Source organism: Phocoena phocoena, chromosome 14 (genome assembly GCF_963924675.1).
Source record: "Phocoena phocoena chromosome 14, mPhoPho1.1, whole genome shotgun sequence".
Taxonomy (NCBI): Eukaryota; Metazoa; Chordata; class Mammalia; order Artiodactyla; family Phocoenidae; genus Phocoena; species Phocoena phocoena.
The window spans coordinates 51,167,994-51,192,315 of NC_089232.1; the positions used below are offsets into that span (position 1 = coordinate 51,167,994).

General features: G+C 40.7%; 1 protein-coding gene across 1 annotated transcript; it reads right to left on the reverse strand.

Annotated features, from left to right (window-relative positions):
- Nucleotides 1-2,764: 2,764 nt before the first annotated feature.
- EPCAM (epithelial cell adhesion molecule) lies at nucleotides 2,765-14,434 on the reverse strand. Its single transcript, XM_065890769.1, has 9 exons — nucleotides 14,157-14,434; nucleotides 10,920-11,027; nucleotides 10,398-10,638; nucleotides 9,398-9,463; nucleotides 8,303-8,366; nucleotides 7,365-7,466; nucleotides 5,754-5,954; nucleotides 4,018-4,062; nucleotides 2,765-3,233 (listed from the first exon to the last, which is right to left on the reverse strand). The coding sequence occupies exons 1-9, from the start codon at nucleotides 14,230-14,232 to the stop codon at nucleotides 3,192-3,194; spliced, it is 945 nt and encodes a 314-aa protein (XP_065746841.1). The 5' UTR covers nucleotides 14,233-14,434; the 3' UTR covers nucleotides 2,765-3,191.
- Between the last annotated feature and the right edge of the window lie 9,888 nt (nucleotides 14,435-24,322).

Below are 24,322 nucleotides of genomic sequence, written 5' to 3' on the forward strand. Positions count from 1 at the left end.
AGCCCTGGTCTGGGAAGATCCCACATGCCGCAGAGCAACTAGGCCTGTGAGCCACAACTACTGAGCCTGCACGTCTGGAGCTTGTGCTCCGCAACAAGAGAGGCCACGACAGTGAGAGGCCCGCACACCACGATGAAGAGTGGCCCCCGCTCGCTGTAACTAGAGAAAGCCCTCGCACAGAAACGAAGACCCAACACAGCCAAAAATAAATTAATTAATTTCTTTAAAAAAAGAATGGAGATGGTATTTCTGTTATCATCAGGACTTGGATGGTAACTAAAGCAAGGGAATGATGAAATCCTCCCAGAAGAAAAAGAGAGGAAAAAATAGAAGAAAGGATAAATCCTGGGAACATCAGTATTTCAGAGTCAGCAGAAGAGAAAACAAAACAGAGGAGTGATGCCAGTGAAGCCAAAGAAGGCAACATACTGGGGTAGGATATGGGGCAGTCATTGTGGTGATAAGCTGTGGAGAGATCAAATGATTCAATACCGAGGAAACTGTCAATTAGCTGGTCAGTGTTGATTTTTGGCAGGAGTAGCTTCAGAAGAGGTAGAACAGAAACTAGAGGGCACTGGGTTGAAGAGTTAACTGATTTATTACCTCTTAGCTCCAAATTCACCCTTTGTGCATGCTCTGAAGCTTTGTCGGTAGAGGGCGCTGGAGAGACACTGCAAGAAGAAAGGGTATTGTTTCCCCTGTGGCACCTGCTGCTTCCCCAGTGCCCAGCTCCTGCAGCACCCAGGGCTTCTACAGCCCTGGACAGCAGATGGCAGCTTCCCGGAGCACCAACTGCTACACCCCAGGTATAAAAGGCAGCTTTATACAGTGCCGTAGGTGTCGGGCAGGACACCTCCCTATGAGGAGCTATCCCTCAGCACCCTAGAGCAGGCGTCAGCAAACTTTTTCTGTAAAGGACCAGAGTAATAGTTAGGCTTTGCATTCCACTGGCCCGGTCTGTTACAATTACTCAACTGCCCTTGTAGTGCAAATCAGCCACACACAACACGTAAACAAATGAGTGTAGCTGTGCTCCAATAAAACTTTATGGACACAGATTTTTATTCCATGTAATTTTCACATATCATGAAATGTTCTTTAAATTTTTTCAACCATTTAAAATGCAAACACCATCCGTAACTCCCAGACTGTTTAAAAACAGGTGGCAGACCAGGCTGCAGGTTATAGTTTGATGACTCCTGCCCTTGAGAGCAAATTTTTCCAGTAAGCTCCACAAAAGATTTTCAAAAAGTTCTGCCAGTGCAGCACCACAGCAACTTCTCTGCTCTTTATCAAACCATAATGCCCTCTCCCACAAGGTCTGGATTCCAGCCCAGGGTGTGGGGCTTGGCGGAAGTAGCGGGTCTCTTCTCTGGGTGCTGTCTCAGCCCTGGGTTGGTGGCTGTTCCTTGTATCCGCTATTCTGTCTTTAAAGTTCTCATTACTTTCTACTACTAGTTTTTGTTGCTGTGTAACAAATTACCACAAATTTAGCATCTTAAGACAATAAACATTTATCACCTCACTTTCTATAGGTCTGGAATCCCAAGCAAAGCGTGACTGGGTCTTTTCCTCAGGGTCTCGAGACTGCAGTGAAAATGTCACCAGGGTTGCTCTCATCAGGAGCTGAGGTCCTCTTCTGAGCTCACTGGTTGTTGACAGAATTCACTTCCATGGTTGAGGGACTGATGCCCTCAGCCACTAGGGTCGGCCTGCCATTTCCTGATAGGTGACTCTCTCCAAAACACAGCAGTTTGCTTTAAGGTTAACAGGAGAGCACGTCTATTTCTGCTTTTTGTCTCTTACTTTTAGGCAGTCTTTTGTAATCTCCCTTTTAATTGAGTCAAGTGATGAGGGATCGTAACTGCATCTACAGAATCCCTTCACCTTTGCCATATAACAATCTCAGGGGTGATAGCCTATCATATTCACAGATCTTGCCCACACTCTAAGGGAAGAAATTACATAGAGCATATACATCATGGGTAAGAAATCTTAGGGGCCATCCTAGGATTTGCCTGCTACGGAAGGGATAAAAATCATACCCCTTGTTTAAAACATAATGTTAAAAAATGTTAAACATATGTTAAAAAACATATCCCAATGTTTAAGTCTAGTTTTTATATTTTCTTTAATGTTCTTTTCATAGTGTTTTTAAAAATTTCCTAAGAAAAGCAAAACATTTCAGGATACTTTAACTTCATATAAAATGTGTTTGTACCATAATTATTCAGTTGAAAAAAACGGTGCTTCTAATTCAACCAACCATGGAATTCATGGTTCACAACATTCTCCATCAATTCTGCCTCAAGGTATTAAGTGTCTGTCAAAATGTCACTTTGACTAAAATAGAATCTGAGATGCATGCAGAATAAAATTGTTTGGTTTTTCTGTGTAGATGTTACACACTACAGGGACTTCCCTGGTGCTCCAGTGGGTAAGACTCCGTGCTCCCAATGCAGGGGGCCCAGGTTCAACCCCTGGTGGGGGAACTAGATCCTGCATGCCGCTAAGAAGTCCACATGCCACAGCTAAAGAGCCTGCGTGCCGCAACGAAGACCTGGCGCAGCCAAAATAGATAAATAAATATTTTTTTTAAAAAATGTTATTAAAAAAGTTACACACTACAGGTTATAAATTTTATATTGAATATACATGATTATAAGGACTCACGCAAGTTCTAATTTGTAGCTAGCATTCAGAGCATTTCTTAGCCTATTATTTGTATACTATGAAATTTGATTCAATATGATTGAAATGAAGATAGGAAAGTCATTTTTTAAATCTTTTATTTCATAGTTCATAAAAAACATTTATATGTACAAGACTCAAAGTAGACAGAAAGGCAGCTATTTTAATCACAAACAGACGAGACAGTAGTCACTCAGACTCTACTGTGGAAGCATATTTAATGCATACCCTTCAATGTTAGGCATAAATAATTCAAACTATGCAGTTCAAATTCTGGGTTTTATATCAGATCTGCATATATATATATGATACTTGTGGTCAAACTTTAAGTCAATTTCAAACTGCTTATATTTTGAGTACAGGTTTAACTGTTACAAATATATGATGTTAACTAACACAATAGTGGTCTTCAAAGATCTTCTCTTTGCCCCATGTTCATACGTTTGTAATCTGACTCTGTTTGCTAATTTCCCTTCTTATAGTTACTCTTCAAATTAGTGTTATGCATTGAGTTCCCTATGCATTTCACCCATCTCCTTTATCTGAAATAGAGGGAAAAAGAAAAAATTAAAATAATTTTGGACCCAGTCTTTTGTTTATTCTGAAAATAGCTTAAAAATCAAAAAGGAATGCAAGAAAATTCTCTTCCACATTTATGACTTATTTAAATTTTTTTTAAAAAAGGTATATTACAAGGAAACACACATTAAGTACATGATCCAAATTGCTTTTTAGAGGTAAGATGGCCAAAGTGACAGAGGGAAGTAGCAGGTAAGCTAAATCTTTAAGAATGGGTAATATTTTTGTTAAATGTATACCATTTTTAAATATAGGAAGAACCAATTCATTTTCTATTTTGAATCTTTTACTTTATGGGTGAGGAAACTGAAGTTTAGAATTAAATGATTTGTCTGAGATCACACAATTAATTATAGGCAGAACCGAGACAAGATGACAAACTACTACGGATGGCAAACATCTTGCTGTGCGGCAAGCATGGGATCGGCACTTTACACAGATTACTTTATTAAATCCTTACAATGGGTCTGTACTATTATCCCCGTTTTGCAGATAAAGGAAACACGGAGGCTTAAGGGAAGTTAAATAACTTGCCTAGCCAGTAAGTGGTCAGAAGTCAACATAATCTGGTCTGCTATGGAACTCGTGCAAGAAAATTTAGCATTGTGAGACTCTCCCTAAGACCCTAAGGACTATACTATAAAGGGACTCAAGTGTAATTGAGACCTGTCAGTGTCTGGAAGGTATAGGGATTATTAGGAGTAAGAGATTAAAACAAGGGCCTTTTAAATTAAATAATCCACTTACCTCAGCTTTCTCATATTTTGCCATTCTTTTCTTTCTGGAAACAACCTATATGGAAGAAAAATGATTACTATTTGAGGACTGCTACCCAAACAAAAAGTTAGTCTAAATTGACACATATGCTTTTAATGAACACAATTCTGATATGAACCAATTTAATTTTAAAATCTATCCGTAGACATTGTTTCTCAAATGCAGAGAAAACAATGAATAATCTTTGGTGAAATGTGTGATTCTTCCACATCCTGACACAAATGTATGAACACGTGCATGTAAGTTTTAGGGGGTCTCAAAAAACAAATGGGATCATGCAGAGTATCATTTCCCTCTTTGCACACCCTGTATCCACATCACAGGAATCCTTCCAGATCAAAAGCTATAGATTGAACTCCTCCTTTTTTTTTTTTGAACTCCTTCTTTTTAATAGCCACTTTATTCCATGGCATGGATACCCCACAGTTTACTCATCCATCCTCCTCTGGATGTACACTCAGGCTGTTTCCAGATTCACCTTACTAGCAACGCTGGAATACATGACCTTGACCATGCTTCCTCATGTACTTGTGCTTTCATTTCTGTAGGACAATTAGATTTCTATGATGAACCTTTCATGTGTTTATCTGCCATCTGGAATTCCTTTTCTGTAAATTGTCTATTCACACCTGTTACCACTCTTTCTTTAGTTTCCTCATCATTTTCTAAGAACCCTTTATATAGTATGCATAATAATCTTTTGTTTTATGCATAGTATTTTCCCCGAGCCTATCATTGACATTTTTTTCACTTTACAGTATCTCTGCCATACAAAATATTTAATTTCAATGAAGTCAAATATATACTTCTTCCTTCATGGATTCCAGATTTCCCACCTTACTTGGTTTCTTTTATCACAAGGTTGTACAACATCTCCTAAATTAATTTTGAGACTTTATTCTTTAACATTTTGAACTGTAACCCGTCTAGAATTTGTGTTTGAACATGGGTATACTGCCCAACTCCTTTCACGCTGCTGTGCTCCAAAACGTGCTATTCACACACAGCTGAGCAATACGGCCAGCCCTGGTGGGGTGAAACAGGAATCCAACTTCTGTTTTCTTCCAGATGGATAGCCAAGTGTGATAATGCTGCTGAACTGAAAATATAACTTCTCATATACCATCAAATCTATTTCTGAATTTGTTGCGTTGGTAAAATCTCCTGATGCTGAAGTACCCTTACATAGCTAGAACGAACGCTGCTTGTTCAGGTGATACAGTCTTCTTCTGAAGCACTGCTAAGTTCAGTTTACATTAAATCTTTTATTTTGAACTGCTGCTTCACACTTATCCCTTTTAATTCTTTTTTATGCTAACATTAATTTGTGTTCTGTAGTTTCATCTCACTGAATGGTTTGGGAATTCAGGTTACTTTGCATTAACCCTGGCAACAGTGTTGAACTGCACTCCTGTGTGCAGTGAGGACAGCTGAAGGACGTTTGCTATTTGACAGCAATGTAACCAACCTGTGAGGTGCTCAGCTACAAGCTTTTCTCAGATCAGTATCCTTTCTTGCTTCATAAGGTTGACTATTTTATAAAAAGGGACCGGAAACGCAACAGATTCATTCAGCATAAAGGATTACAAAAAATGAAGACTTGGTTTCATTAACTTGTTTTGGCACACGGTTGTGGCTTTTTCATATTATCACCTTTTCTTCAAAGAAGAGACCCTGAAATGAAATTTTACTTGTCCTATACTCACCAGCACAGCAATCCCAGCAGTAATTGCTACTGCCACAACCACAATGACAGCAATTATACCAGCTTGTAGACCCTGCATTGAAAATTCAGGTGGTTTTTCATCAACATAGTAAATTGAAGTTCGACTAGGATCCAGATCCAGTAGTTCCCCATTTACTCTCAGGTCCATTCTGTTGGACTGGAACAAGGATTCATCTTTAACCTACATTGAGAAGGAGAAAAGCAATTTAAAATAGTTAAGAAAACCTACCATGGCCACATAGAATTATGTGCCAATTATGTACCAAAAGAACTGCTGCCAAGAATCTTTACGGTTTTGGTGATAACAATCTCATCCATTGAAACATAAGGAAGAAAAAAACAAAAAATACCCACCACTTTAATGACAGGAAAATTTCAAACATATACAAAAGTAGAAAGAATAATGAGATCCCATGTACCTGTTAACTCAGATTCAATAACATAAACACATAGCCAACCTTATTTTATCTACTCTTCCTTCTATCCCCACCCCCCCAGCCTCTCCCAGTCTGGTTTTTTGTTTTCTTTCTTTGTTTTGTGGGGTTTTATTTTGTTTTGTTTTGCTGCATCGCTTGGCTTCTGGGATCTTAGTTCCCTGACCAGGGATCGAACTCAAGCCCTTGGCAGTGAAATCGCGGAGTCCTAACCACTGGACCGCCAGGGAATTCCTTGGTCTTGTTATTTTGAAGTGAATCCCAGATTTCATCAGGAAATAATTCACTTAAGGGACTTCCCTGGTGGTCCAGTGGTTAACACTCCATGCTTCCATTTCAGGGGGCACGGGTTCGATCCCTGGTCAGGGAACTAAGATCTCCCATGCTGTACAGCACAGCCAAAAAAACTTTTTAAAAAAGAACAAAGCCTCAGTGCCCCTGTGGTTACTATCAAGTGGTCTAACATACACATAACTGAAATTCCAGGAGATGGGCTCAGGAAAAAAAAAAAAAGAAGAAAATAGCTCACTTCAGTATATTAAAGTTTAAACAAACATTTTAATCACACCAGTTACACAGCATTTTTTTTTTTTTTTTTTTTTTTTTCGGTACGCGGGCCTCTCGCTGTTGTGGCCTCTCCCGCCGAGGAGCACAGGCTCCGGACGCACAGGCTCCGCGGCCATGGCTCAAGGGCCCAGCCGCTCCGCGGCATGTGGGATCCTCCCGGACCGGGGCATGAACCTGTGTCCCCTGCATCAGCAGGCGGATTCTCCACCACTGCGCCACCAGGGAAGCCCCACACAGCATTTTTTACATAGTCTCTTGTTAATGGAAATTATAGTAGGGGAAGGCTACACTCACAAACTAAATAACTGCCAAGGAGGTAGTAAAAATCATAGGAGAGAAGATATTCTAGGCAGAACAATGTGATAAAAAGGCATAAATATACAAGCAAGTAAGAAAGGGGTATAAGAAAGGTGAGTGTGAACGACAAGGAGGACAAAATTAATTGCAGCGTGAGAACCAGTTGGAGAACAGTTATTCATACAGTTGATCTAAAAGTAGATAAACAGGTGAAAGATCTTGAGTCCACTGAGGCATGATAGACAACATTACATTTCTAAACACAGGAATAAAATGAGGAAGATTATACTCACATCTTTTTCAAAATAATAAGCCACATCAGCTATGTCCACATCATTCTGAGTTTTCTGAGAAGAATTTTGTACCAGATCAATAACGATAACATCATTCTCATACTGGGGGAAAAATTGAAAAATACAAATTAATATTACTATAACCAAAACTGTATGAAAATATCATTGTTCAATAATCAGAATATTCAGTGTTGGATTTTCTGTAATCTGCATGTGTCAGTGTTTCTTGCCATTAGTGGATAATTGGGTTTATCACCAATAATTTCAAAATCTTTGGGAGGTTTTAAAAATCTATCCAAAGGAATTAAAATAGCAATGCAACCAAAGATAGTTATAATTTTCTTTTCAAAAGAGAATTTTCAAAAGATTTTAAACAAGATATTAAAGTACCTTATTTGGTTAGAACTACTTTAATGCTAAAATGCTAAAGAAATGCAATCCAAAATGCAGTGGCATTTACCATGTTCTGTTTTTAGGAAGGAAAAAAGTCTGTCCCTACCAAAAAGTCTTTTAAAAAATGACAGCAATCTTCTGCCTTGAAAGAGTTCCATCACACTATTCAAGCATTTTTCAACCAAAGTTGAAAGAGTTAAGGAAGGGCTAACCGATTAAAGACTAGCTCCTGAAACCAGAGAAAACAGGACTACGTAGCATCCTAAGTATTGCCAGAAACAACCACAGAGAGAGGTTTTCCAAGGTGTGAAGACTGGCATGTGTTAGGAATAGTAAGAGATACATTTTCTTTAAGGGTAAACTGAGGTTTTCAAAGACTACGGAAGGAAAACAATAACAGCGGATTTGCAGGATTAAGTGCCCAGGGCTTAAACTGTTATTCAAATGCAGTTTAACCACTATCAAAAATCATACCCAAACCAAACTATCTGACCAATTTTCTGTTAAAGCTCACTTGCAAAAAAAAAAAAAAAAAAAAAACTTACCAGAATATTTGTGATATATTTTGGATCCAGTTGATAACGACTTGTGATTACCTCCTTGAGTGCACTGTAAAAAAATTTTGTGCCATTTTGCAACTATCATCATAATAATTGATACAAAAACTGCTGAGTTCTAGTTTGACTAGAAACAGGATATTTACACAGTATCCAAGTATCTACCCACAGGTTATACTTATTAATTACAAAAAGCAAAGTGGTAACTCCATAGCAGAGAAACCTGGTGGACACCACCCTGACCAGTTAACATTACTAGTAAAGGGACAAGCTGATGTTGTGTGCCTCCCAATGTGAAGTACTGAGACGGACACAAGATCACTTTAAGTAGCTTTCCTGTCAAAAATGAATTACCTGTATTTAATTATGAGGAAACATGAGACAAATCCAAAATTGAGGGACATTCTATAAAACAATTTGCCCATACTCTTCAAAAATATCAATGTCATGGTTTATAATTCAAATATTAATTAAAAATTTAAATTTTATTGGAAAAACAAGACAAAGAAATGCCAAAGCAATGTTCCATATTTAAAGAGACTGAACAGTCATAACAACTAAATGCATGATCTTAGACTGGGTCCTGGGTCAGAGGGGAAAAAATTGCCACAAAGGACATCGGGAAAACTGGCACGATGTGGTTTAACATTAAATTTCCTGAATTTGATAACTGTATAGTGGTTATGTAAGAGAATGCCTTTTGTTCCTAGGAAAAGATACACCACAGTATTTAGGGGTCAAGGTGCATGACATCTAGAACTTGCTCTCAAATGGTTCTGGGGAAATAATATTTATACATGCTCAGATATAGAAAGTACACACACATATGCATACACATATAAAAAGAAAATGTGGCAAAATGTTTACTGGTAAATCTGAGCGAAGGGTACTACAGGATACAATTGTACTACAATATACAATTCCTGTACCTCTATTTTTTTAAAAAGTTAAAAATATTATTTACAGTATTTTATTTTTCAGAAATATGAAAACGCATTGAGACTTGTTTTAGTTTATCTAATGGTGTAGGATGGAAGTTCTGAGTACCAACTGTGCAAACATAATGCATTTAATAGCACTTACGCCTGCAAACTTTGAACATCATAAGGTTTTTCTCTTGTCTTGTGTTTTAGTTCAATGATGATCCAGCTATAAAGTAAAAAGACAATACTATTGATTGACCATAACAACTCAGCCTTTTATATTATTTTTTTAATATGCTAATACCCAAATTCCCAAGTGGAATTACAGGAGAATTAACAGAAAAAGGATCTATACAAAAGATATGCCCTTCATGTCTTCCTTGGCCCTCACACACATCATTCATAAAGAACTCAGGCTTTCTAACATGGACCCTCTGGCCTCTGGTCACCACACTCAAGATCACATATTACATATTCAAAACTAAATTTAATTAAATGAATCCAAAAAGCATGAAAACAAATAACATATAGGCAGCTAAGGCTTAGTTGGTCATGTTGGGTCCCGCTCATGGGAAGAGACAAAAAGGCACTGAGAGAAACAGAAAAGTGGCCACAAGGCTCCAGAAGACAGAAGTGGAGAGAGTGTCTGCCTTGGTCTTTCTAGTCCTTTCCAATAAAATCTTTTTGGCTTAAGCTAGCTGCAGTGTATTTCCATTCCTTTCCATTACCTAATCCCTGAAACAATCAAACCTCGCTGTTAGACACAATAAATGAGCAAATATATACATAACTTAAATCATTCATATACATTTAACACTAACTGTACTTTAAAATACTGAAGAGTGTTAAGTAAAAATAAATTAAGGAAAATTATGTTTAGTATGCTACCATAAGAAAAAAATTTAAAAATAAGAAAAACTACATTGCTAGTAAATTCACAGAAGATCTCTGGAAGGTTATGGCATAAACTGATGACATCTGTTCTATGGAAGTAAACTGAGTAAATGGGGGACTGAGATGGGATGGGGGCTTGTCACTGTCCACTCTCTTCTATCTTTTGAATTCTAAATCACAAAATCACATTACATGTTCAAAACTAAATTTAGTTAAACAAATCCAAAAAGCATGAAAACAAGTAATTTATAGGTAGCCCAACTCACAAGGTCCTCACTGGCTCGGAGCAGGATATTTCACTGTCCTTATCGGTTCTTCTGACCCCAGCAGTGTTCACACACCAGCACGTGGAGGTGCCATTGCACTGCTTGGCTTTAAAGAGCCCCTTGTCGTCACACTCGGGATCATAGAGCCCGTCATTATTCTGGATAGCGCCCTCTGGTTTCACTCTTCTCCCAGCCTTGGAGCCACTCATTTCTGCCTTCATCACCAAACATTTGGAAGCCACTGAAAAGTGAAAAAGTCACGTCAAAGTGAAAAATAACTGCTGTTGTATGCTTAAGGAAAAAATTTAATTTACTCCAAACTTCCAGGGCCAAAGATTACCGTAGACTTACAAGTTCCCAGGTTTACTTTCTAAATCATAAGAAACTTTAGAGATGAGATAATGTTGACAAAATAACATGATTCAGATTTAAGCCAATTAAACGCTTCCCGACTCAAGACAAATCAATTAAAGAAGTGTAAGTCAAAATAAAACTTAAAGGTAATGAGGATATTCTACTCACGTTTTGTGCAAATGACGGAATGTTGTGTACCGATTGAAGTACACTGGCACTGACCATGTGCATTCACAGAGCAGTTTGTGGTCAGTTTGTAGTTTTCACACACACATCCTGCAGGGGAAAAAAATCCACTTTAAAAATGAGGATCCAGGGCTTCCCTGGTGGCGCAGTGGTTGAGAGTCCGCTTGTCGATGCAGGGGACGCGCGTTCGCGCCCCGGTCTGGGAAGATCCCACATGCCACGGAGCGGCTGGGCCCGTGAGCCATGGCCAATGAGCCTGCGCATCCGGAGCCTGTGCTCCGCAACGGAAGAGGCCACAACAGTGAGAGGCCCGCATACCGCAAAAAAAAAAAAAAAAAAAAAATGAGGATCCAACTGTCAACTCTGATGGTGGATCAGCTAAATTACGTTCTGACAATAATGCCCAAGTTACAGGAACATACAGCCTTAAAAAGTGGTCCTGAATGTGTCATTTTTCAGCTATAATTGGAGTGGCTGACACTATGCTAAATAGTTTGTACATATTATATAGACAGTCTAATTTGCATGCATTCCAATTTTTGTTTTTTAAACCAAGAATAAACCCTCCAAACACCAGATTCAGCTTTGCCTTCGTGATACTCCCAGACTCAGCTTCTTCCCTCCTCCTGTCCTGCTAGATAAACATTTGTCTGTAGGTCATGGAGTCTTTTCCCCAAAATCAACAACACACTAGTATACATAAAATAGATAACCAAGGGTCTTCCCTGGCGGTCCAGTGGTTAAGACTCCACACTTCCAGTACAGGGGCCGTGGGTTTGATCCCTGGTCGGGGAACTAAGATTCCACATGCCACGCGGCGTGGCCAAAAATTCTTTTAATTTAAAAAGTAAAATAAAATAAAATAGATAACACAGACCTGCTGTATAGCACAGGGAACTCCACTCAATATTCTATAATAACCTATATGGGAAAAGAATCTTAAAAAGCATGGATATATGTATAACTGAACCATTTTGCTGTACACCTGAAACACATTGTAAAATCAACTAGATCTCAATATATAATAAAAATTAACTTTAAAGAAGTACCAATTCTATGATCAGTGAATAACTCACATTACCTCCCTCTTCTCACCTCATTTTCTTAATAAGAGATGCTTCTTGAGACTTAATAGGAACATATTCAACCCTTGGACAATTTCGTATCTTAGAAAAATTATACTTTCAATTGAATTTGGAGGTACCTCCGGATGTGCGCTTCCTAACTAAATTAAATTCTAGAACCTGATTTTGAAAGTGCTATTAAGCAGCCCATCCTGGATACTGATGTCAATTTAACAGTTATATCTTCGACTATCTCAAAAGTTCATTTTAACTTCAAATGGCAAGCACATCTAATTTCTTCGTCTAGCTAAGAGAGTGCAATCTTTAAAAACAAAAACTAATTACAACAGACCAAAGAATTTATATATTGCTCCTTCGTATCTCAAGTTGGCTTTAGTTTTTCCCTGTTTAAATTATAATCAATACGAGCCACCTATATAATCTGTCCAGCACTAAACTCAGTATCGGGGTCATAAAAGGAGAAAGTACAGAGCGGTCCTCAAGGAGTTAAAATCTTATGCAGCACTACACTATACCTGCTCAGAGCACATATTTATGCCTAAACAATGTGAAATTTAAAAGAGACCAATCAGACTTTCTGAACATACTCCTACAGCAGCTATCATCACTTTAAAGCAATTTAAAATTATTTGGCCTCAGATTGAAGTTGAAAAAACGTGAGTTGATTAAACTGCATTATTTTGAAAGTGTAGTGAATTAGGCTGAGCCCTGCTGGTGAGACTACAAAAGCCTTTCCACAAAACTGTGGCTAACTGACACTTCACTGCTAGCCACGACCTTACAAATAAATCAAGAGATGGCAGCCAAGATGTTTATTCCAGAGTAAGAAAAACTGGAATCAAACTACATGTCCAACATTAGGATAATGGTGCGACCTTCCAGGCTATAGATTATTTTGTACCATTTAAATCATGCTTTTCAAGACTAAAGGAAATGGAAAACTCTGGATATTATGTAGGGGGAAAAAAAATCAAGACATAAAACAACGTGTTTAGGTTTAGGGTAATGTTTAGAGTAATGTCTAAAAGAAAAAAATACCCAATTATTATTATTATTATTTTTTTTTTTTGGTCGTACGCGGGCCTCTCACTGTTCTGGCCTCTCCCTTTGCAGAGCACAGGCTCTGGATGCGCAGGCTCAGCGGCCATGGCTCACGGGCCCAGCCACTCCGCGGCATGTGGGAATCTTCGCAGACCGGGGCACGAACCCGTGTCGCCTGCATCGGCAGGCGGACTCTCAACCACTGCGCCACCAGGGAAGCCCCCCAATTATTAATTACGGGATTCTCTTAACGTGGTTTCAATATGACTTTTTTTTTTTTTTTTTTTTTGCGATACGTGGCCCTCTCACTGTTGTGGCCTCTCCCGTTACAGAGCACAGGCTCCGGACGCGCAGGCTCAGCGGCCACGGCTCACGGGCCCAGCCGCTCCGCGGCATGTGGGATCTTCGCGGACCGGGGCACGAACCCGTGTCCCCTGCATCGGCAGACGAACTCTTAACCACTGCTCCACCAGGGAAGCCCCAATATGACTTTTTTTTTTACTCTTTACGATTATCGATATATCTGGGTTCCCTACAAAAAACTTGGCATTATTTATATGATCCTTGAAGAGAAAACATCCACACACCTCGTAGTTAAGGCCCTCCTCCCCGCGCACAGGTGCGTAGCGGCCCAAGAGGTCTCAACGCAGCCGCTAGTCCCCGCCCGAGACCCACATCCGGGGCCCACCGCAGGTGCCCGGGGAGGGGCGGGGCCGCAGGTCGCAGTCGCAGAGTCCCCTCCCGACCCGGGCAGGTTTCCACTTCACCAAAACCCCAAGTGCGCAGGGGCCGAAGAAGGTGGGCGCGTCGAGGCGGCCGCAGCCGCAGCCACTCTGCTCCCCGCCTTCCCCTCCGCCCCTGCTCCGGTCCATATCCGAGAGAGGCGCGCAGAGCGCCAGGCGAGGCTGCTCCCTCCGGCTCGCGCGAGTGGGCGCCTTCCCGCTGCCTCCCACCCGCACAGAGCCTAGGCAGCCCCGCGCCGTCCGTCTCCGGGCGGAGAAGCGCGGCCGCCCGCCCAGTCCCCGCAGGTTACGTCTAGGGCGCGAGGGCCGCCACCCCTTGGTCCTCCTAACCCCGCAACTCCGCTCCTCACCTTCCTGGGCCGCGGCCACCGCCGCCGTCGCAGCGGCGAGCAGGAGCCCGAACGCAAGGACGTGGGGGGGCGCCATGTTGTGCGCGCCGAGGACAGGGGCGCGAGGGGCTCGAGGCGGGCCGGGGGCTCGCGGGAGGACGCGCGGACAGAGTAGGCCGCCGGGAGCCCGCTGGCCGGCGGGAAGGCGCGAGACCTGGGACGCGCGGGTCCGCGTCGGGAGGACGACAGCGAGGTGCCCCGGGGCCAGGAGCACGGTGCGAGCTGGCCGACGGGCTGCGCGCTTTGGACGCTCGGCGGGGCGGAGCAGACCTTCCAGACCTGGCGGCCCCGCCCCCGGCCCCTGCCCGCGTCTGCTCACCTCTGCCGGCCAGTTCTCGGCTATGAGTCACCGCCGGGAGGCGGGGGGAGGGAACAGACTCCCTCCCCTCCCCCACTCGGAACGAGGCCTTTGGGAATACCATCCCCTCCCCAGGTGCGCGCCGGGTTCGCCAGGTGCTTGCTCCTGCGGCCGGTGGGGGCGGGGAGGGTGGGAGCCTGGGTGGCCACGGAGAAAGTTTGAAAATACCGACACTTCCTTTTTACCGGAGGGAGCACGACTCTGAAACCTCGAGGAAAATGGACCTGGAGGAAAGAGTGAGGGGGCCGGGAGGATGAAGGCGGAAGGTAAAATGGAATACAAAGAGAAGCGGAAGACCGTCCCACGCACAATAAAAAAAAAGACCTTCGAGCTTTACCTGTACGTTTTAATTGTACTCCTTTGAAACTAGAAAGAAAGGAGAATCTCCCTAGCTCTCGGGATGACAAACTCATGTGATCTTTATAATTATTCTCAATAATTCTTTTCTTTTTTTTTATAAGCCTTTTTAGCGCTTGAAGGTGTTCCCATAGAGCGAAATGCTGGAAACTGAGATTACCAGGGTCGATTATTATTAGAGAACAATGTTGATGAGTACTTCGAAAATAGAAACGAAGGACGATAATTTATTTCAGTGCAAATGAATTCAAATTACAACACGCTGTTGTTACACTCTTAAGTGTAGTGACTTGAAGCTTTTAATAATTATTAAAAGTTTTGTTTTTAATGGTATTTTTGTTAGCTGTAATATTATTATGACCTGTTTTTAAAAGTCTTTTTTTTTTTTTCAGTTTAAATCATCGAAGAGTTCAAAAGAGGAAAAGTGAACAGGCAATCTAAAGATTCAACTAAATTTGATTAATTTCTACAAATATATATCAAGTCATGGATTATGCTTTTATTGAGCAATAATTTAAGTGTGTTGTATCCGCCTATTGCCAGTTGATTAATGTAAATAATAACTTTGTTGCAGTAAATACCAGTATAATGTGAATTTTAGTTGGACGTTAAATAAGTTATTTAACTATTTGATTATTGACATATTAAGGAAATCCTATCAATATTTTAAATCTGTAAATCTGAGCTAGACCTAGTTCTGGAACTTGGTGATCTGTTCAAAAATTTCTTTAAATGAAAATAATAGTACGATCAAGTCAGGAACAACTATCAACCAGATTTTTGTTATCTTCTGCATTTTGGATGTTTTCAAGAAGTTACACACTGCCAGCCCCCAAACTGCACACACTTTTCCCAAGAATAAAACTGGTTATTGTGACTTTATTTGCAAAATGTTCCTTTGCCAGGTCTAAATCTGTTACCTACCTAATCAAGAAAAACCTCATCTTTTTATAACTTGACAGCTGTTTATTAAATGGTTCATTTCAATAATGTGAATTGAAAAAACATGATTATTAAATAAATGACAAAACGCCACACTAATCTGACTCATAGTATCTGAGTATACATCCAAGATATTATTTATTTTTATAGCTCTTTAACACCTTCTCAATTTGTCACTGCTCAAAATTGCTCATTTTATGCTTTGTGAATCTTTTTTAGTTCCAGTGCCATATTTAAGAACATTTCGTAAAATCTTGGTAAGATTTCCTACCTAAGTATATTCTTTAAATTGTTCTTAAAATTTACAGGTGTTGCTTTTTAATTTTCACAGTAGTCAGTTTGATATATATTTGACTAAGAAAAAATATGACACTACTGAAAATTGTATTTAAACTTTTCTGACCAAACTCTTGCAGTCCGTCAGTTAAGAACCCAATTAAAAAACCAACATCAAAGCTAAAGAATGGATAGAAAAGGAGAGAAACTAGTTAAGAAAAGATATAATGGGTAGTGCAAAGTATTGCTAGGTTAGGTATTTTGGTTGTGACTTTCTCTTGAATGTTAAGAGATACTTCTAAATCAAAAAGATAACATGTTAAATATAAATAGTATTGGAGAAAAGTTAAGTATCATGTTCCTTAAAAAGAAACAATTAGGGGTACTATTTAAGAAAATTACTTATTTAATATTCTATAGTATAGTTTCTTCACATAGATTTTAGAGTATGTGTGTGTGTATATGTGTGTGATATGTAAAATTTAATGAAACCTTAAATGGGTTGAATGTTATTCTTGCAGATGGCTAGAGGAGAGTGTAATGTGTAAACATTTGCTATAAAGGGCTACTAGTTCTTAAAATTTTAGTTATTTCATGAATAATACATTAGTAGAAAACAAAAGTACATTATATAGAATGAAGAATGAAAGCTCTTTTTGACCACTATTCAGCAAACCCCTCTCTCCTAGATAATCCTTGTTAACAGTTTGGTACTCATACTACTTGTTCATTACTTCTCACATATCCTAAAGAACCTGGTTACATAGGATGTACTCTGTGCAGAGTGGGAGATATTATTTAGTTTGGTTTAGGTTTATAAAAATAGTCTGTATATTCAGAGTCCACCTTAATACGTATGCATATGTGTGCATAATTTTTTATCAAGTGTCATTATGTTTGTCATTAAAGTAAACTTTGTCTCCAAAGCAAAATGCCTAACCCCTACCATGAAAAAACCCTTTTCATATCTTTCTACCCCTGAAATTATTTTATAAAATACAAAGCACCACATAATAAGCACTTAGTATACTATTTAGTACATTAATATCAATATGTACATGCTTATTAAGTGATATCTATTATAATTAAAATAATAAAGTTTTACTTTTATCAAAGAAATGCATGTACATAGTATAAAAGTCAAGTAGTACTATAAAGTTTAAAATAAAAAATAAGAGCTTCCTTCCTGTCCTGGTTCTTGTTCCTCCAGAGGCAACCACTTTCTTAAGGTGTCTTTCATCCCCAGCATATGGTCTGTCTTGGTGAATGTTCCATGTGCACTTGAAAAGAATAACAATTTTGTGAGGTGGAGTGTTCAGGTTGGTTGATGGTATTTTTCAGGTCTTGTAAATTCCTTTTGATTTTGTGTCTACTTCTATCAGTTGTTGAGAGAAGAGATACAGCCTTAGATTATACCATTAATGTGTTACTGTACTTGCTTTATCACATAGCTATCCATTTATCTACTCATCTGTCTTATTATTTTGATGCATTTCCAAGTCAACTGCAGGCTTCATTACACATTTTTCTCTAACTACTTCAGTACGTATATCATTATGTAGAGATCAGTGTTTGCTTAGAGGGTTTTTTGGTGTGGTGAAAGAATAAGGAGAAAAAAAATGTAAGTGTAACATTAAATGAGTTTGACAAATTCATGCACCTGTGATATGGACTCTTATCAAGATAAATATAACCATCATTTTCAGAAAGTTCTATTTTTCTCTTTCAAATCAATCCCTGCTCCTTTCAGATGCAATCCTAATTCTGATTTTTTCCACCACGAATTAGTTTGCCTAGTCTAGCACTTAAGGCCAGCTTCATGGGTATACAACCTGCACGGTCACATAGGACCCCATGCTTAGAAGGGCCCCATACTTGGTATAATGCTCTACTGTAACAATATTGAAATTCTTAACATTTTAATAAGGAACCCATATTTTCATTTTGTACTGGGCCCTGGAAATTATGTAGCCAAGGCAATGAGAGAAATAAGGTAGTAACCTGAGAGACATGAGGGCTCAAGGAAGGGTCTTATTAATCCGAGGGATAATATAACATGTTTCTATGGTGATGGAAGTGGTCCAGGAGAGAGGGGAGATTGACGAAATAGGGGAGATGTGGAATAACCAGAGGAGGGACAACATAGAGAAAGGGAGAGAGGAGAGAGGATGGGACCCAGAGTGGAGGGGTGAGAGCCCTTGAGAAGAGCAGGGACAGGTTTCCTACCATAACAGAAGGATGGAGGCAGATGCAGATATACTAACTAATGTGGTGGTGGAGAATGAAACTGTTCTGACCATTTTATTTTATCAAGGATGTATGAGGTGAGGTCACCAGCTGCAAGAAGGGTATGAGGATGAGGAGATATGAGTTATTTTAAATTTTATTTTGAAATAATTTTAGATTTTATGAAAGAGATGAAAATATGGTATAGAGTTCCCGTATGTCCTTTACCCAGTATCCCCTAGTGTTAGCATCTCACGTAACCATAAGAAGTTAACATTGGTACAACATTATTGACTAAACTGTTGACTTTATTGGGAATTTCCCAGTTTTTCCACTAATGATCTTTTACTGTTCCAGGAGCCAATCTAAGATCCCATATTTCATTAAGGCATCATATCTCCTTAGTGTCTACCAATCTGTGACAACTTCTCAGTCTTTCCTTTTCTCTCATGGCCTTGACACTTGTGAAGAGTATTTTGTATAGTACAGTTTCGTGGAATGTCCCTCAGCTGGGGTTTGTCTGAGGTTTTCTCATGAGTAGTCAGAGGTTATGTGTTTGGGGGAAGAATGCCACAGAGGTGTTACACATTGAATCATATCGGGGGTACAAGATATCAACATGATTTATTACTTGGATCATTTGTATAAGGTGGTGTCTGCCAGGTTTTCCCACTGTGAAGTTGCTACATTTCCATTTTCATACTCTATTCATTTGAGTCACTCTATCCAGCCCATCACCTCCTGAATGATGAAGTATAAAAGAAACTGTGGACAGATGTTAAAGCCATCAGGGCTTCCCTGGTGGCACAGTGGTTAAGAATCCGCCTGCCAATGCAGGGAACAAGGGTTTGAGCCCTGGTCCGGGAAGATCCCACATGCCACGGAGCAACTAAGCCCGTGCACCACGACTACTGGGACTGCGCTCTAGAGCCCGTGAGCCACAGCTACTGGCCCGTGTGCCACAACTACTGAAGCCTGCGTGCCTAGAGCCCGTGCTCTGCAACAAGAGAAGCCACTGCAATGAGAAGCCTGTGCACTGCAACAAAGAGTAGCCCTGCTCGCGGCAACTAGAGAAAGCCCGTGCAGCAACGAGGACCCAATACAGCCAAAAAATAAATTAATTAAATTAAATTAAATTTTAAAAACCATCAGAGTTACGGTTTTTTGTTTGCTTTTTTTTTTTTTTTTTTTTTTGGTCGGGGGTGGCCATGCCACGTGGCTTTTGGGATCTTAGTTCCCTGACAAGGGCCCAAACCAGCAGTGAAAGCGCCTGGTCCTAACCACAGGACCACCAGGGAGTTCCCTGAAACCATCAGAATTTTAATAGATATTCTGGGGAAGATACTTTGAGGTTATGTAAACATTCTATTTTTCCTTAAAACTTTGCAATGTGGGAGATTTTGAGGAAAGATGGAGAAAGTCATTTTAGAGTAGGAAAGTGAACTTTCCCAGAAAACTTGATAGTATTTGCCAGGCAGTATGCAGTGTGCATTTGAGGTTCATGATCACCAACTCAAAGTGAAATCTATCAACTACTTTGTGTGATTTCCTCCAGCAATGACCAGCTGCTTGGGTGCAGGCTCTGAGAAGGTAGGAAGTTGGGTTCAAAGAGAATGGGATATTTCAGGCCAATATGACAGAAGAGAGAAGGACAAGATTGTTAGGGAAGATGTTTGCAGAAGTGGGATGAAGATGCTGGGCCATGGGACCTAAGCAGGGTTTGGAAGTGAAGACGAGAGGAGAGAAAAGCAGCTGCCAGACAAGGTTGAAGGGCTGTGACAATGGGAGCTCTTGAGTAAGTGATCTGGAAGGACAGGAGGTGATAGGAGGGACTTCAAAGGAGCTGGATGTTTAGAAGGAGGAGAGGAAAGAAAGAATTTGGAAATGACGAGCAGCACACCTACTCTACCCGCTGGCCCTTAGGTGCCTGGGACATGAGTACCTCCTACCTGAGAGGGCTGCTCGGGAGATGGGATAATCAGGGACCACCAGTTTCACTTACTGCCAGGAGATGGAGGGAATGTTCAAAGAAGAGGAGGTTACCAGGATGTTTGATGGGGACGGATCTGGAGTTGCAAAGGGAACAGTGGAAGAGTTCAGGGAGGGCAGGGAAGGGTTGGATTAGATTAAGTGATGAACTCAGGGATTCTGGGATGAGTGTCCGGTGTTGATGCTGGGTCTCTTGGAGGGCTTGTTTTCCTGGCAGTGACTGAGGCAAATGAGATATAAAGCATGACAGGATTAACCTGACAGGCTCTTGGAGGGAGATGGGAAATCAGCCCGAGATGTGTGGATTTTGGATACTTAGTAGGAAGGTCCAGGAGCTTCGGGATGACTGCCCACGCCCGCAGAGTGTAGTGGTGGTGACAGTCTTATGGAGAGGGGTGGCTGTGGTCTCTTGGAGAGTATGGTAACATAAGGGCTATGGAGTGACCAGTCTTAGCTCATAACCACCTGAATGATTGAGTCATGATCATTAACAAATATTGGGCATTTACTTTGTGTATGAGTAAATTCAACAGTGTAAGAAGAATACAGTGTTCTTAAAGACAGCTGAGAGAGGAATCAATTGGTTCCAGATATTGTATTCTGGCCTAGACAGAGGGAAATAAGAGTGTAACAAACAGAGATGGACCTTAACCTTTGCCTTATCAGTATCAGAGAGGGGTGGGGTCTTTATGATGGGTCATTTATGGTGTTGGCAACAGCCTTGATGAAACCTGAGAGCTTTTTTCAGTGTTCATGTTTAATGACATCTTTGAAGCAACCAAGTATACATACGCAATTGTGAGGAAGTTCCCTCTCCTGGTAACTAGACAGGGCCCAACAAGATGGTGGCCCCGGGTTCTCATGTTGCTGGTTGAGAATGAATGCATTGGCAGTTTACAAAGCATGATAAGGAAACAACAAAGGATAAAAATGCACACTTAGATTGCTTTCCTTTCTGGAATTATCTGTGTGTCCCAATAGGGACTCCTGAGATGTCCCTAGAAAATCAAGACGTATGGTAAGAATGAACTAAATGTCACAAACTTGATTTCATCGGTACTCCTACTCAGGATAAGTGAATTACCAAGTGTCACAGTCCAGCTGAACCACGTACAACACACATCACTGCATATAATACTGACTCAGAATGTACTCGGTTTGATAATATTCCAGGGAGTCTGGGCTGTCCCCTGTCCTAGTGCTAAGGATCAGCAGTCACTGAGGACCGAGTAAGAGGGAGAATGATTGCCTTGAAGTGGTAGAAGGAAGTGAGAAGAGGAAATAAATAATATGGATAAAGGAGGGGGGAGGGAGGGCATGTCATCTCTTTGTTGGTTCCCTGTTTGTAAAAAAAAAAAGAAGGGGAACTTCCAGGAGTTTGTAGGGAAGTCTTGTGATAAAGTAATGACCACATTATCATTCCCACAAAAGACTTGTTAGGTGAACAAGCAGCAGGCTATAATAGGAGTGCTGTGATGATGGTGATGATACAAAGTCCTGTAGAGAACAAATCTACAGTTAGCATTTTCCCCTGTGGTCAGTTGCTTACAGAACTTGCTGGAATACTGCTAGGAGCTAATGCATGGTGAGTTGAGTCACACAGTTGGAGTACTGTTAGGGACCAATTTTTATCTCCTCTTTGGTCAAAAAGACAGCCCAGAAAAAATAACATGCGGGTCTAAATGCTGCAAATAGTTCAAAGAATATCTCAGACTGATGAAGGGTTAGTAAGCCATGTGAACATGGAGGACATCACACTCTGCCTCTATCCTTAGGTCCAAAGGGCTTTGTAGGAGAAAGCTGCACGTGTGTTGAATGGAGATCGCTAACCAGTGGAATTTCACAAGTATAGATAAGGACACAGCTGTAGCTCAGCTTATATGCCATCCAAGCTAGTTCACCCCGTAGAAATAGGTCCATCTGAAAGCATAGGTAAATTCATCTGGAGGCATAAAGTGGGGGCAAAAATGCGAAAGTTGGCCAATGAGTAAGCCTTAAGGGGATCCAAAATTACCTAATGATATTTCAGAACCAATTGGAGGGGAGGGGAGGGGAGATTAAAATGATTCAGAACCAATTGGAGGGGAGATTAAAATGATTCTGTTTTAATCAACAATCAAACTGTGGGTCTCCATTCTGCTTCTGTGGAGATCCTGTTTCAGTAAGACAGAATTCTTAGGGTTCTCAGTCGATGAGTTTCCAGCTTCAGTGGTGAGACATATACCCACACCGATAACTCCAGTGTGTAGAATTAATAGGATCTGGATTGGTCTGGCTACTACCCAGTTCTAGATCATTGTAAATGTTAATGAAACAGGCTGTTTTCTCTTTTTCAGCTTATTTTTTTGGATTCTTCTTACCCTCAAAAGTTTTCAGAGCCTTATTTGGCTCCTGGTCAGAAATCTTCCTTAGTGGTTTGTTAATTCAGCTGACCATTTAGAAAGGAAGAGAAGAGAAAATGAACATTCGGTACACACTCAAAAGTTGCGTTCTTCACATTATCTTATTTAATCTTCACAGAGACTGTATCACTTATTTCCATTTTACAAGTGAGAGAACTGGTTAAACAAAGTTAAGTAATGCCCAAAATCTCCTTAGTGAATGGTGATGCTACTGCTTGACCCTAGATCTGTGACACCAAAACCTATACTCTTTCCCCACGTCACGTAGCTTCAGTGCTATCAACCCCAAAGCTTATGTCTTGGTTGTCAAAACTTAGAGAAATAAACATTTGTGTATCAGATAAGCTCGGGCACTTAATAACTTTGGATTAATTCCCAAAGGAGCTTGTAGTTAGGTGTTCATCTTTACAGGGGGCCTTCATTCTTTAAAATAGGATGTCATACTTTCTAACTGAGAGGCTATACAATATTTTGTACTTCGCTTATTTCTTGTAAAAACGCCCATAAGAATGAACATAATAAAGCAGCCAAGCCCTTACAACCATTGGAACCCTCCCTGTCTGCTTCCTGCTGGGGGTTGGTAGAGGAGAGAGGACACTGTTAGCCATGATCTTTCCACTGAGTTTGGGAGGCTGCCGACTTCTGACTCCTACCCCACCCTAGCAGGAAACTTACAGAAAAAAAAAAATTGGAATTATATATGTGGAGGCACTTGAGCATAGGTATGTTGCACATGGGCATGTATGTTTATGTACACATGGCTGAGAATTCAGAAGCTATATTGGTTGTGGGTCAAGGGCCACACCACATCGACCCATCTCCCCATGACTCTTGAGGGCTTGAGTTAATAAAGCCCCCAGTTTCCCTCCTAAATTGTTTCTCCTCTGCTCTCCTGCTTTGGTTCTCTTTGCAATTGCAATGAAATCAGCACTTATTTCTGAAAGCAGAACAGCCTGCAAAGAGCACTGACCCAGCTTCTAGTCACCACTCAGACAACGCTCTGAGTGTACCCTTGGACCAGTCATTTGTGCCTCTTGGTCAGATGGGAATTCACTCTAATACTTGGTTCATACCCAGCAGCGCTGTGTTAGTTTGCCAAGGCTCTATGCTATAGCTCCATTCGGGAGATGCACTTTGGCCCAGTTAGGCATTTCCGGCCCCACCCCACAGGTGCCCAGCCCAGTGGACTCCTGCTCTATGCTCCACCCCTCCTCTGTCACAGACGTGGTTGGGGTAGTCCATGTAATCTGCACCCCAAAGTTGGATGTTAGGTTCTCTGACTCTTTCCCTGGACACAATCCTAGGCCCAAGCTCCCTGCTAGGAAACTATTAAAGACAATGTGCTAGTGAGTGACATCTCCAAGGTTAGATATTTACATTTTAATTCAGGCCTTCTGGAGACAATTGTTATCCAAAAGAGGCAAGTGATGATAGGAATCTTAGGCATAGAAGCATGTCTTTGAGGGAGGTGTTTGAGGTAGCATGGTTTTTCCGTACCTGTCATAATCACCGCCCTGAAACACAGGGCTGGCTTGGCATTAAATTGTAACTTGTTTACTTAATACATATATACTAAG